Here is a 13,583-nt window from a genome sequence, read left to right as displayed (position 1 = left end):
CTGATCGCTGATATTCAAAAGTTGGGGAAGAAAAGAGAGGTGCTGTTGTTGGGAGATTTTAATCTGCCGGATGTAGATTGGAAGGTTCCTTCTGCGAAATCGGAAAGAAGTAGAGAGATTGTGGATGCTTTCCAAAGTGCTCTGCTCAGACAAATGGTGATGGAACCCACAAGGGAGGGAGCGACGCTGGATCTGGTGCTCACGAATGGAGATAGTGTGTCAAATGTCCAAGTGGCTGCGCACCTGGGAAGCAGTGACCATCAAACGGTTTGTTTTGATATAACGGCTCATGTGGTTAGTGGCCACTCTAAACTCAAAGTCCTGGACTTCAAGCGAACTGACTTTAACAAAATGGGGGAATACCTGAGGAAGGAGCTGATGGGCTGCGAGAACGCACAACATGTGGAAGGACAGTGGTCCAAGCTGAAAGAAGTAATAAACAGGGCCACAGACCTTTATGTAAGGAGAGTAAATAAAAGCAAGAGAAAAAGGAAACCGATATGGTTTTCAAAGCAAGTGGCTGAGAAAATAAAGGCTAAAGAGTTGGCGTTCCAGAAATACAAAAAATCTCAAGTAGAGGAACACGGGGAGGAATACCGGATGAAACTGAAAGAAGCCAAGAGAGAGGTACGTCTGGCGAAGGCGCAAGCGGAAGAACAAATGGCTAGAAATGTACGGAGGGGAGACAAAAACTTCTTCAGGTTTATTAGTGAAAGGAGAAAGACTAAAAAGGGGATTGTGAGACTAAAAGATACAGCAAAACGCTATGTAGAAAATGATGAAGAAAAAGCCAATTTGCTAAATAGATACTTTTGTTCTGTTTTCACTGAAGAAAATCCTGGGGAAGGACCGAGAGGGACTGGCAAAAGTACACCTGAGAATGAAGTGGATAGAGCACCGTTCATGGAAGAGAGTGTATATGAACAACTTGGAAAGCTAAAGGTGGACAAAGCCATGGGGCCGGACGGGATCCACCCCAGAATACTGAGGGAGCTCAGAGAGGTTCTGGCGGGTCCTCTTAAAGATTTGTTTAATAAATCCTTGGAGACGGGAGAGGTTCCGAGGGATTGGAGAACGGCGGACGTGGTCCCTCTTCACAAAAGTGGTGATAGGGAAGAAGCTGGAAACTACAGGCCGGTAAGCCTCATTTCGGTTATTGGAAAAGTAATGGAAGCCATGCTGAAGGAAAGGATAGTGAATTTCCTGGAAGCCAATAAGTTGCAAGATCCGAGACAACATGGTTTCACCAAAGGGAAATCGTGCCAAACGAATCTCATTGAATTCTTTGACTGGGTGACAGGAGAATTAAATCAAGGACGTGCTATGGACGTCATCTACTTAGATTTCAGCAAGGCTTTTGACACGATTCCCCCACAGGAGGCTCTTGAATAAACTAGAAGGGCTGAAGATAGGACCCGAAGTGGTGAACTGGATTAGGAACTGGTTGACGGGCAGACGCCAGAGGGTGGTGGTAAATGGAGTTCGCTCGGATGAGGGAAAGGTGAGTAGTGGAGTGCCTCAGGGATCGGTGCTGGGGCCCATTCTGTTCAATATATTTGTGAGTGACATTGCCGAAGGGTTACAAGGTAAAGTTTGCCTTTTTGCGGATGACACCAAGATTTGCAACAGAGTGGACACCATGGAGGGAGTGGAAAACATGAAAAAAGATCTGAAGAAGCTGGAAGAATGGTCTAACATTTGGCAATTAAAATTCAATGCGAAGAAATGCAAAGTGATGCACTTAGGGAGTAGAAATCCAAGGGAGGTGTATGTGTTAGGTGGGGAGAGCCTGATAGACACGGACGGGGAGAGGGATCTTGGGGTGATAGTATCTGAGGACCTGAAGGCGATGAAACAGTGCGACAAGGCAATGGCCGTAGCGAGAAGTTTGCTAGGCTGTATAGAGAGAGGTGTGACCAGCAGAAGAAAGGAGGTTTTAATGCCCCTGTATAAGACATTGGTGAGGCCCCACCTGAAGTATTGTGTTCAGTTTTGGAGGCCGTACCTTGTGAAGGATGTTAAAAAAATGGAAGCAGTACAAAGAAAAGCTACAAGGTTGGTATGGGAGTTGCGTTCCAAGACGTATGAAGAGAGACTTGCTGACCTGAACATGTATACTCTGGAGGAAAGGAGGAACAGGGGTGATATGATACAGACGTTCAAATATTTGAAAGGTATTAATCCGCAAACAAATCTTTTCCGGAGATGGGAAGGCGGTAGAACGAGAGGACATGAAATGAGATTGAAGGGGGGCAGACTCAGGAAAGATGTCAGGAAGTATTTCTTCACGGAGAGGGTGGTGAACGCTTGGAATGCCCTCCCGCGGGAGGTGGTGGACATGAAAACGGTAACGGAATTCAAACATGCATGGGATAGGCATAAAGGAATCCTGTGCAGAAGGAATGGATCCACAGAAGCTTAGCTGAAATTGGGTGGCGGGGGGAAGAGGGGTTGGTGGTTGAGAGGCTAGGATAGGGGAGGACAGACTTATACGGGGTCTGTGCCAGAGCCAGTGATGGGAGGGCGGGACTGGTGGTTGGGAGGCGGGAAATACTGCTGGACAGACTTATATGGTCTGTGCCCTGAAAAAGACAGGTACAAATCAAGGTAAGGTATACACATATGAGTTTATCGTGGACAGACTAGATGGACCGTGCAGGTCTTTTTCTGCCGTCATCTACTATGTTACTATGTATGTGTCTCAGCTGACTCCACCTGGTGATGCGTAGTTTGAGGATTTTCAAAGATCCGACTTTGGTTATGTGCTCTTGATTACATTATGCTGTTGTTAAGTTCCTTATCTGCTCCAGACCATTCCCGATGAGTGAGTCATATGCTTTCCTACCAGAAGAGGGAAACTCAGAACTACTGACTGGTGATACCTGTATAAGGGACTGTACAATCCTGACCTGCTTAGTATTTCTCAGCCTCCAGCATAGGTAGATTGGGGGACTGCGGAAAGGGCAGGCGGCGTCTAAGGCCTCAGTCTCGTGCTGGATCAAGGAGGCCATTTTGTCTGCGTACTTGCTGTGTGGTAGGACTGTGCCAGAGGTCTTGTGGGCACATTCTACGTATGCCCAGGCCTCCCCTTGGGTGGAATATGCTTTTATTTCTCTGCAGGATATTTGACAGGCCACTACTTGGTCCTCTCTGCATTTTTTTGTCCGACATTACAGGTTGGATGTTCAGTCCCGGCAGGATGGTTCCTTTGGGGCTTCAGTGTTGGTCAGGGGACTTTCCTACCCTCGGTGAGTACTGCTTTGGTACTTTCCACTCATTGGGAATGGTCTGGAGCAGACATTAAGGAAGGAGAAATTAGGTCTTACCTGCTAACTTTCTTTCCTTGATTCTCTACAGACCATTCCTGGACTCCGCCCTAGCAGAGTGTATGGCGTTTGTGGGTGCTGCAGGGTGTCTGGAAGCTGCAAGCATTACAGTCTAATATCTTGTTGGTGCTCACTTCTTTTCAAGGGGTTCCTTTGGGGGATCCACTGTTTCTGCGTTGCTGTTTTTTGATTCTTAGTTTCTGGTTTAGGTGGTTGGTTTACCTATTCTGCTTGGCTATGCAAAATACTACTACTACTTATCATTTCTATAGCACTACAAGGCATACGCAGCGCTGTACACCATACACAAAAACGACAGTCCCTGCTCAAAGAGCTTACAATCTAGATAAGACAGGTAAACAGACAGAACAATAAGGTAAGGGAATAAAGAGGTGAGGATAAAAGGACAGGGCAAGTGAGTAGTGGTTAGGAGTCAAAAGCAGTGGTAAAGAGGTGGGCTTTAAGTTTGGACTTGAAAACGGCCAAAGATGGGGCTAGAGGTACAGGCTCGGGCAGTCTATTCCAGGCGTGAGGTGCAGCAAGATAAAAGGAACGGAGTCTGGAATTAGCAGTAGAAGAGAAGGGGACAGATAAGAGAGATTTATCTACAGAACGGAGTACCTGAGGGGGGGGGGGGGGCGTAGGAAGAGACAAGAGTGGAGAGGTATTGAGGAGCGGCAGAGTGAATGCACTTATAGGTCAATAAGAGAAGTTTGAATTGAATGCGGAAACAGATAGGAAGCCAGTGAAGTGACTTAAGGAGAGGGCTAATGTGAGCATAGCGAGTTTAGTGGAAAATGAGTTGCGCAGCAGGCCAGGGTTGCACTAGTCAGTAGTTCTCAGTCTCCCTCTGCTGGTAGGAGAGCATATGACCCACTCGTCGGGAGTGGTCTGGAGAGACTCAAGAAAGCAAATTAGCAGATGATTTTTGGCTTACCATACTGCATCAAGAGAAATAATATTCACAGACCCCTGATGCAGGCCCCCTGCCGAAACACGGACCATGTTGGGTCCTTTAATAAAGAAACTTCTTTACACCAAGCCAATTCTGAAGGCCCCTTATGCTTTTTTTCTTTCACTAACATCTAGACATGGGCACTTTTACCAGCTATAACGCTGGTTTAAATGATCATACCAAAGATGTTTTCTGCCACTTGTACTAATATTTTAGATAGAATGGACTTATTTATTGATTTATGTATTTGCAAAACTTTCTATACCTCTCTAGCTGATGGGCAGTACAGAGTGGTGTACAGGCTAAGGTAGAAAACATGAAAAGGAACTCCATTAATATATAGAAAAGCAGGGTAGTTAAGTCTGAAAGACAAGCATAACTAAAAGAAAGAAAAAAAAACCCAAAACATACACATATAAAAGAATATCAGGATTGAACAGATACAACTGGTAGTTTCAATCAGACTGTTTTCTCAAAAGCTAATCGGAAGAGCCAGGTTTTCAACTCAATTTTAAAGTTCTTGAAAGAGGACTTGCCAAAGCCAGAATTGCCAAAGGAATTGCCAAAGCCAGAATTGCCAAAGCCCAGGCCAAATATATTCCATGTAGGAGGACGGAAGACCAAACGACAGCCGGCGTGGTTAAAAAGTGAGGTGAAGGAAGCTATTAGAGCTAAAAGAAAATCTTTCAGAAAATGGAAGAAGGAACTGACTGAAAATTATAAGGAACAGCATAAGGAATGTCAAGTCAAATGCAAAGCGCTGATGAGGAAGGCTAAGAGGGACTTCGAAAAAAAGATTGCGTTGGAGGCAGAAACATATAGTACATTTATTTTTAGGTATATTAAAAGCAGGAAGCCGGCCAAAAAATCGGTTGGACCTCTAGATGACCGAGGAGTAAAAGGGGCGATCAGGGAAAACAAAGCTGTAGCGGAGAGATTAAATGAATTCTTTGCTTCGGTCTTTACTGAGGAAGATGTGGGAGGGATACCGGTGCCGGAAATGGTATTCGAAGCTGACGAGTCGGAGAAACTTAGTGAATTCTCTGTAAACCTGGAAGATGTAATGGGGCAGTTCTACAAACTGAAGAGTAACAAATCTCCTGGACCGGATGGTATTCATCCCAGAGTACTGATAGAACTGAAAAATGAGCTTGCGGAGCTATTGTTAGTAATATGTAATTTATCCTTGAAATTGAGCGTGATACCGGAAGATTGGAGGGTGGCCAATGTAACACCGATATTTAAAAAAGGTTCCAAAGGAGATCCGGGAAATTATAGACCGGTGAGTCTGACGGTGCTGGGCAAAATGGTAGAGACTATTATTAAGAACAAAATTACAGAGCATGTTCAAAAGTATGGATTAATGAGACAAAGTCAACATTGATTTAGTGAAGGGAAATCTTGCTTCACCAATCTACTCCATTTCTTTAAAGGGGTGAACAAACATTTATTTATTTATTTGCTGCATTTATATCCCACATTTTCCCACCTATTTGCAGGCTCAATGTGGCTTACAATATAATACAACGACAATCACATTGATGGAATAAGAAAATCAGAATATAGATAGCAGATGAGATGCATAAGAATATTATGGCAATCATATTAACGGAGTAAGATTTTCAGAATTGTTGCAATTAAGGTGCATAAGAAAATTATGCAGAATAAGAGTGGATAAATAGATAAAACATAATGATATCAGGACAAGATATAATATTCAGTAATTAGGGTGTAAATTAAAATAAATTAGAAGAGATCCATAATAATTGTAACTGGTGTAGTTTATGTGGATAAAGGTGAGCCGGTTGATATTGTGTATCTGGATTTTCAGAAGGCGTTTGATAAAATACCTCATGAAAGACTCCAGAGGAAATTGGAGAGTCATGGGATAGGAGGTAGTGTTCTATTGTGGATTAAAAACTGATTAAAAGATATAAAACAGAGAGTAGGGTTAAATGGTCAGTATTCTCAATGGAGAAGGTTAGTTAGTGGGATTCCTCAGGGGTCTGTGTTGGGACCGCTGCTTTTTAACATATTTATAAATGACCTAGAGATGGGAGTAACTAGTGAGGTAATTAAATTTGCTGATGATACAAAGTTATTCAAAGTCGTTAAATCGCGTGAGGATTGTGAAAAATTACAAGAGGATCTTACGAGACTGGGAGACTGGGCATCTAAATGGCAGATGACATTTAATGTGAGCAAGTGCAAAATGATGCATGTGGGAAAGAGGAACCCGAATTATAGCTACGTCCAGTGCTTTTTTTGTAGAAAAAAAGGTGCCAGTACTCATTATGGGCGGGGCCATCACATATGACCCACCCCTATGATAACCACACCCACATTAGCCACACCCCATATACCAGCCATGGCGCATATAAACAGGCATCATTGAAAATATTATACTAGTATAGGAGAAAAAAATAATGTGACTTGTTTTCATTATAAATACTTTCTGTAAGCTGTCACAGCTCCAGTATACCCAGTGCAAAATAAGACAGCAGATGTAAATTCTCAAATTGGACATATTCCAAACATTAAAATGATTTTTTCTACCTTTGTTGTCTGGTGATTTTGTTTTTCTATCCATATTGGTCCCAGTCTCTGATTCTGCTGCTCTCTATCCTCTTAACTCCGTTTCCAGGGCTTCCTTTCCATTTATTTCTTTACTTTCCTCCTTTCTTCTTCATTTCTTGCCCTACATCCATAAGTAAAAGCTGGGTCCTCCTCCGTGGAATTGACTGGAGGAGGTATAACGTGGATCCAGCTTTTGCCTATTTTCTCCATCCATGTGCAGTTTTTCTCCCCTCTTCCCTTTCCCTCATCTCCATCCATGTGCATCTTCTTTTTTCTTTCTTCCGCTCCATCCATGTCCAGCACTTCTTCTCTCTTCCCTCCCCTGTATCCATATAAAGCAATAATTCTCTCTCCCCTCTCCTCCACCCAAGTCCAGCATTTCTCCTCTCTCCAAGTCCAGCATTTCTCCTCTCTCCCCGCCAACCCCTCCATCCATCCATGTCCAGCAATTCTCTATCTCCTGCTCTCATCTCCATCCATTTCCAGCATTTCTCCTCTCTTCCCTGCCCTCCCATCCATGTGCATCTCCTTCCTCTCTCCCCTGCCCTCCCCTCCCATGTCTAGCGATCCTCCTCTGTCCCCTGTCCTCCCCTGCCATCCATGTCCAGCGATTCTCCTCTCTCCCCTGCCCTCCCCTTCCTTCCACGTCCAGCGAATCTCTCTTCTCTGACCTCCCCTCCCATCCATGTCCAGTATTTTATTTATTTAGGGTTTAGTATGTCTTCTCCTTCCCCTGCCCTCCCTTCCCATCCATGTCCAGTGATTCTTCTCTGCCCCCTGTCCTCCCCAGCTATCCATGTCCAGCGATTCTCCTCTCTCCCCTGCCCTGCCCTCTCCTCCCCTCCATGTCTAGCGATTCTCCTCTCTCCCCTGCCCTCCCCTCCCCTCCATGTCCAGCGATTCTCCTCTCTCCCCTGCCATCCATGTCCAGCAATTCTCTCTCCCCTGCCTTCCCATCGATGTCCAGCGATTCTCTCTTCCCTGCCCTCCCCTCCATGTCCAGCGATTCTCTCCATGTCCAGCAATTCTCTTATCCCTGCCCTCCCCTCCCATCGATGTCCAGCAATTCTCTCTTTCCTGCCTTCCCATGATGTCCAGCGATTCTCCTCCCTCCCCTGCCCTGCCCTCCCATCGATGGCCAGTGATTCTCCTCTCTCCCCTGCCCTCTCCCATGTCCAGCAATTCTTCTTCACCCAGCCCGTCCTCCTTCTCCACTGCCTGCCAGCGTCGGACTCAGCAGCGCGAACGGTACAGGCAGCAATTGAGGGAGGCTGGCAACGTTGGAGCTTCCCTCTGCGAGTCCTGCCTATGCAGAAACAGGAAGTTAAAACAACATAGGCGGGACTCACAGAGGGAAGCTCCAATGCTGCCAGCCTCTCTCAATCGCTGCCTGCACTGTTCGCGCTGCCGAGTCCAACGTAGTAGTAAGTAGGGGAGTGAGAGGAAGGGTGTAGAACTCGTGGGGGGAAAAAGGATGCCGGTATGCCGTACCGGTGTGTACCGGCACAATAAAAGCCCTGGCTACATCATGCAAGGTTCCACGTTAAGAGTCATTGACCAAGAAAGGGATCTAGGTGTCGTCGTTGATGATACGTTGAAACCTTCTGCTCAGTGTGCTGCTGCGGCTAAGAAAGCAAATAGAATGTTAGGTATTATTAGGAAAGGAATGGAAAACAAAAATGAGGATGTTATAATGCCTTTGTATCGCTCCATGGTGCGACCGCACCTCGAATATTGTGTTCAATTCTGGTCGCCGCATTACAAAAAAGATATAGTGGATTTAGAAAAGGTGCAGAGAAGGGCGACGAAAATGATAAAGGGGGTGGGACGACTTCCCTTTGAGGAAAAACTAAAGCGGCTAGGGCTCTTCAGCTTGGAGAAAAGGCAGCTGAGGGGAGATATGATAGAGGTCTATAAAATAATGATTGGAGTTGAACGGGTAGATTTGAAGCAGCTGTTTATGCTTTCCAAAAATACTAGGACTAGGGGACATGCGATGAAGCTACAAAGTAGTAAATTTAAAACAAATCAGAGAAAATGTTTCTTCACTCAACGTGTAATTAAACTCTGGAATTCGTTGCCAGAGAATGGGGTAAAGGCGTTTAGCTTAGTGGGGTTTAAAAAAGGTTTGGACGGCTTCCTAAAGGAAAAGTCCATAGACCATTATTAAATTGACTTGGGGAAAATCCACTATTTCTGGGATAAGCAGTATAAAATGTTTTGTACTTTTTTGGGATCTTGCCAGGTATTTGTCACCTGGATTGGCCACTGTTGGAAACAGGATGCTTGGCTTGATGGACCTTTGGTCTTTCCCAGTATGGCAATACTTACGTACTTATGTACGGAGGGCAAGGGGGAGATTATTCCAGGTGTGGGGAACAAGAAAAAAGAAAGCGCTGCGACAATTTGATTCCAAGTGAGCACATTTTGGACAAAGCAGGATGAAACAGTGATCATTTAAAGAATGGAGGGTTGTAAGGAATAGTGAGACAGAAAGGATAGTCGAGGATACCAAGCCTGAAGGCCTTAAAGTTAAGATTGCCAATTTTATAAGTAATCCTTTGTTCGACGTGCCCTGTGGGGAACATAGCTGGGTGCCTCCCTTTAGGAGACTCGAGGCCATGTGATAGATGCCTAAATACTGTTATGGAATACTAACGTAACACATTATCCCAGCAGGGACGCACATAACTTGCAGTATTCTTTAAGCCCCGACTGTGTCCTGCACACTCTGCTCCACTGTGTATGCTCCACTTGTAGATACCTGCTTTGTAAGTTAAGTGGAAGTTACAGAATAGCACTTAGGCTGATTATTGACATGTGCATATGTACGTACATCTGCTTCTAAATGTCAGTATGCTGTGCATTTACATTTATAATGGGAGCATAAACGTAAGCACCCGGGGTCTGATATTCAGTTGGCGGCAATCAGCATTTTGTTGATTGCCACCGACATACCAGGCCATGTCTGATCACTGGCATTGAACTTCCAGGTTTGCGGAGCCAGCTTAACTCGTAGCCGTTTTAAGTGCGAAATTCAACAACTAACCAGCTATGGGTTACCACATAAAGATAGGACTGACTTTATGCGATCCTATTTATACAGTCAACGAGGCTGGTTAAGTGCTGAATATTGGCACTTAACTGGCCAAGTGCTGACTCTGCCCTCGAAACACCCCCAAAATAGCCAGTTTTCAGTTTGGCGCTAACTGATTATTTTCAGTATCACTAACCGGTTAAGGGCCGCTGAAAATGAGCAGTTAGCACCAAACGGCAATTTAACCATTTCAGACCAGTTAAATCACTTTGCGTATCGACCTGCTGGTTTATAGGGTAAAAATAAAAAAAAAAGCGAAATATAAAAATTATGAAAAGAAACAAATTAAAATACAGAAAACTGAAAAAAGAATTAAATACAAAGAATGAAAAATAAAGGCTAGACAAATGGAAAAAGTAAAGTAGGAAAAAAGAAAAATGAGTGAAAAACAGAGAAAAAGGTAAGGAAAATGATTCCCTGACTCCTAAAATGTTTTGACTGGTTTATAAGTTTTCTAAATATTATTCTACCTCTACTTAACTGTTTTGTTGTTGTTTTTTTATAATGCCTGTAATTGCATACTGTGGACTATAGTGTGAAAACCACATTGTTTTATAGCGCCAGAGAGGTAATTGTGTAGTTCTGAGTAGCAGATACAACACAGAGGCTGAGGTGGCACAATAGACAGATTTGAGAAATAAGCTTTCAAGGAGAAATGTTTACATTGTCAGATACAAGATCTGTTAGGCGGTATTGAAGTCTTTCTGATTGTTTTTGATGTGTTTGAGCTCAACAATGACATCACCTGCTGAAGGGTTGCATGGTGAAATTGATAGCGGTAGCTGAATGAGAATTTGTTGCATGTTTCACAGCTCTGTACTCTTAACAGTTGGTCTGCTGCTTGCCTGAACGACTCTGTTTATATTAATCATGTTCATAACTATATCTTGTTTTTTGTTTTAGCTGCATGTACAAGAACCTTCTGGCAACCATTTAACCACCGAACAAAGCCAGCCTACGGCAAGTGTGGACCTTGACTTCTTAGAAGATGATATTCTTGGGTCACCCTCAGGGGGTGGGACCAACCTCTCAAGTACGGACCAGCCCTGTGACATTCTCCAGCAGAGCCTGCAGGAGGCAAATATTACAGAACAGACATTGGAGGCTGAGGCAGAGCTGGACCTGGGATCCTTCCAGCTGCCCACATTGCAGCCTGTGGTTCAAGCCACCTCCGATGGCACACCACAAATCTTCTCTAGTGGGGCGGATCTCATTGGGCTGCAGCAGCCAGCCATGTTGACTCACCAAGCTCTGGTGCAGCAGTCGGTGGGCACCGACGTTGTGAATAAGGCCATCAGTGTTCAGCCTTTCCTCCAGCCTGTTGGCTTGGGGAATGTCACCATCCAGCCCATATCTGGTCTCCAAGGGCTACCCAATGGGAGTCCAGGTGGTACATTGGGAATTGGGCAGATTCAGGTGGTTGGGCAGCAGGTGATGGCCATCAACCAGTCAACTCAGCAGCTCATTGCCAAACAGGTCCAGCAGACTCAGGTGGCCACCATGCCGGTGGGAAGCTATCTAACTCAGACAGCTCCAGAACAACAGCAGGTCACTCTGGCATCTACAGGAGTGTCTCCACAGAATACTGGACTGGTCATCCAGAAGAATCTGCCTGCTGTAGCCACCACAGCACTGAATGGGAACTCCATGTTTGGGAATGTGTCAGCAGCACAGTGTACCCAGTCTTTAACGGTCACATCCAGTTTAAACAGCCCTCTGGTGCAAGCACAGAATGTTATCATTCACCGAACACCGACACCCATCCAACCTAAGCCAGCGGGAGTCCTTCAGCCACGGCTTTTCCAGATCACGCCCAAACCCTTCGGCTCCAATAACACCACTCTGACCATCCAAAATGAGACTACACTGCAGCAGCAGAAATCCCAGCAAAATGTGACTTTCATGGCAGGAAAAGGCAGCCAGAATGTGGTACTCTCCAGCTTCCCACCAGGCCTCCCAGCCAACATGTTCAAACAGCCACCACCTCAGCAGCAGGCCCTCAACAAGGCCATGAGTCTTCACTTGCTAAACCAAGGTAGTAGCATTGTCATCCCTGCCCAGCATGTCCCCCAGGCCATGCTACAAGGACAGAACCAGTTCCTCCTCCCTGGGCAGCTGGCAGGAGCCTCCGCTGTGCAGATTCCCCAGCAGCTCTCTGCCTTGCAAGCCAACATGGGAGGGCAGATCCTAGCAACTTCACATCCTAGTGGCCAAGCCCATATCATTACTAGCCAAGGTCCAGGTGGGCAGCTAATAAATCAAGCACTGCCTGCCCAAATCCTCACTAACCAGAACATTGCTAGCCAGCTGAACTTGGGGCAGGTCCTCACATCGCAGAATGCTCATGGCACGGCTCATATTCTCTCTACACCTATACAGCTGCAATCCAGTCAGGTTGGGCAACCAGCTTTGTTCCAGATGCCAGTGTCTCTGGCTAGTAGTCTGAGTACTCAGAGTCAACCATCTGTGGCAGCCTCTTTAACCAGCGGAGCCCTTAGCCAAGCTGGGCAGACTGTGATTCAAGGAGTCACACTACCCAACCAAGTGACTATGTTAAATACAACTGAAAATCCGAATCAAGCCGTAAGCATCCAGGCCTCTGCAGCAGGCAGCAGCCAGAGCCCAAGCCTTATCCAGCAGCAGCAGCTGATAACCTCTAGCACAAATCTTCTGCCCAACGCAGACCAGTCCTCCATTCTCACTGTCCAAGCATCCTGCCAGCCACAGGCTCCACCTCAGCTCCAGCTGAATGTACAGCAGCCGCCACCACCCCCACCGCCACCACCACCTCAGCCATCAGCACAGATACCTGTTAATTCTCAGCCAAGCCCAAACCTTGCTCCCAGCCCAGATAAGATCATCCTGAGCCAGGCAGCATCAGGAACCGTCATCAGCCCTGAATCCATGCAGATGTTCTTGCCGCAGGTACGTTTTGTGTTCCACACAGAATTCAAATCATGTCGGGTGTGTGTGTATAAATATTGTAGATAAGAGGGAGGACCATGTGTCCTTGTTGTTTGCATGGGGGTAATTCTATGACACAGCTGCTAACATTTGCACAGCAATTATGCATGTAAATAATTAGAATAATTCAGGTCACAATCCCCCAATAACACTGTTCAGTACTCTACTGAAACTTAGGGAATCCCCACATATGAGCATCGTCTTATGCACTCCAGAACACTTCAGCGCATAGCACACCCAAATCTTCATTGGTCAGTGAGATCCCTTGTTAGATATGTATTTTTATAATGTTACAGTGTTGCAAACAGATCAAGCACTTGTCTGAAATATCCAAAGACCCAAAGCTGACCTGCATGTTTTGCTATATCTGCGTCAGGACAGGAGTCACTGCAAAAATAAACAAAAAACACAACACTTTGTCACAAAGAACATCAGCTGCTTCAATCCAACATCGCAGCTGAGGCTTATGACTTACAACATCTGCATTCAGGAGTCTCTTCTATGTATCCATGAGCCTGCAACAACATGGCAGCATAGTCGCCACGTCTTATACAAATTTGGGCAGTAAGGTCACATGACACCATGATTAGAATAATGGCATATACAAGCACATGTGTGCAGATATACATATAAATACCAAAAATCTGCCTAAGCACAATTCTGT

The 13,583-nt window shown here is 45.4% G+C and overlaps 1 protein-coding gene across 4 annotated transcripts in view; it reads left to right on the top strand.

The window, feature by feature from the left end:
• BICRA (BRD4 interacting chromatin remodeling complex associated protein) overlaps positions 1 to 13,583 on the top strand; it is a 226,838-nt gene that overhangs the window by 165,425 nt on the left and 47,830 nt on the right. For all 4 annotated transcript variants that reach the window (XM_030218086.1, XM_030218085.1, XM_030218083.1 and 1 more), the window contains one exon: positions 10,859 to 12,880. In XM_030218086.1, the coding sequence (XP_030073946.1) occupies positions 10,859 to 12,880 (2,022 nt within the window). The remainder of the gene's footprint in view (positions 1 to 10,858; positions 12,881 to 13,583) is intronic.

Source organism: Microcaecilia unicolor, chromosome 11 (genome assembly GCF_901765095.1).
Source record: "Microcaecilia unicolor chromosome 11, aMicUni1.1, whole genome shotgun sequence".
NCBI lineage: Eukaryota > Metazoa > Chordata > Amphibia > Gymnophiona > Siphonopidae > Microcaecilia > Microcaecilia unicolor.
This window is presented reverse-complemented; position numbering and strand designations above follow the sequence as displayed.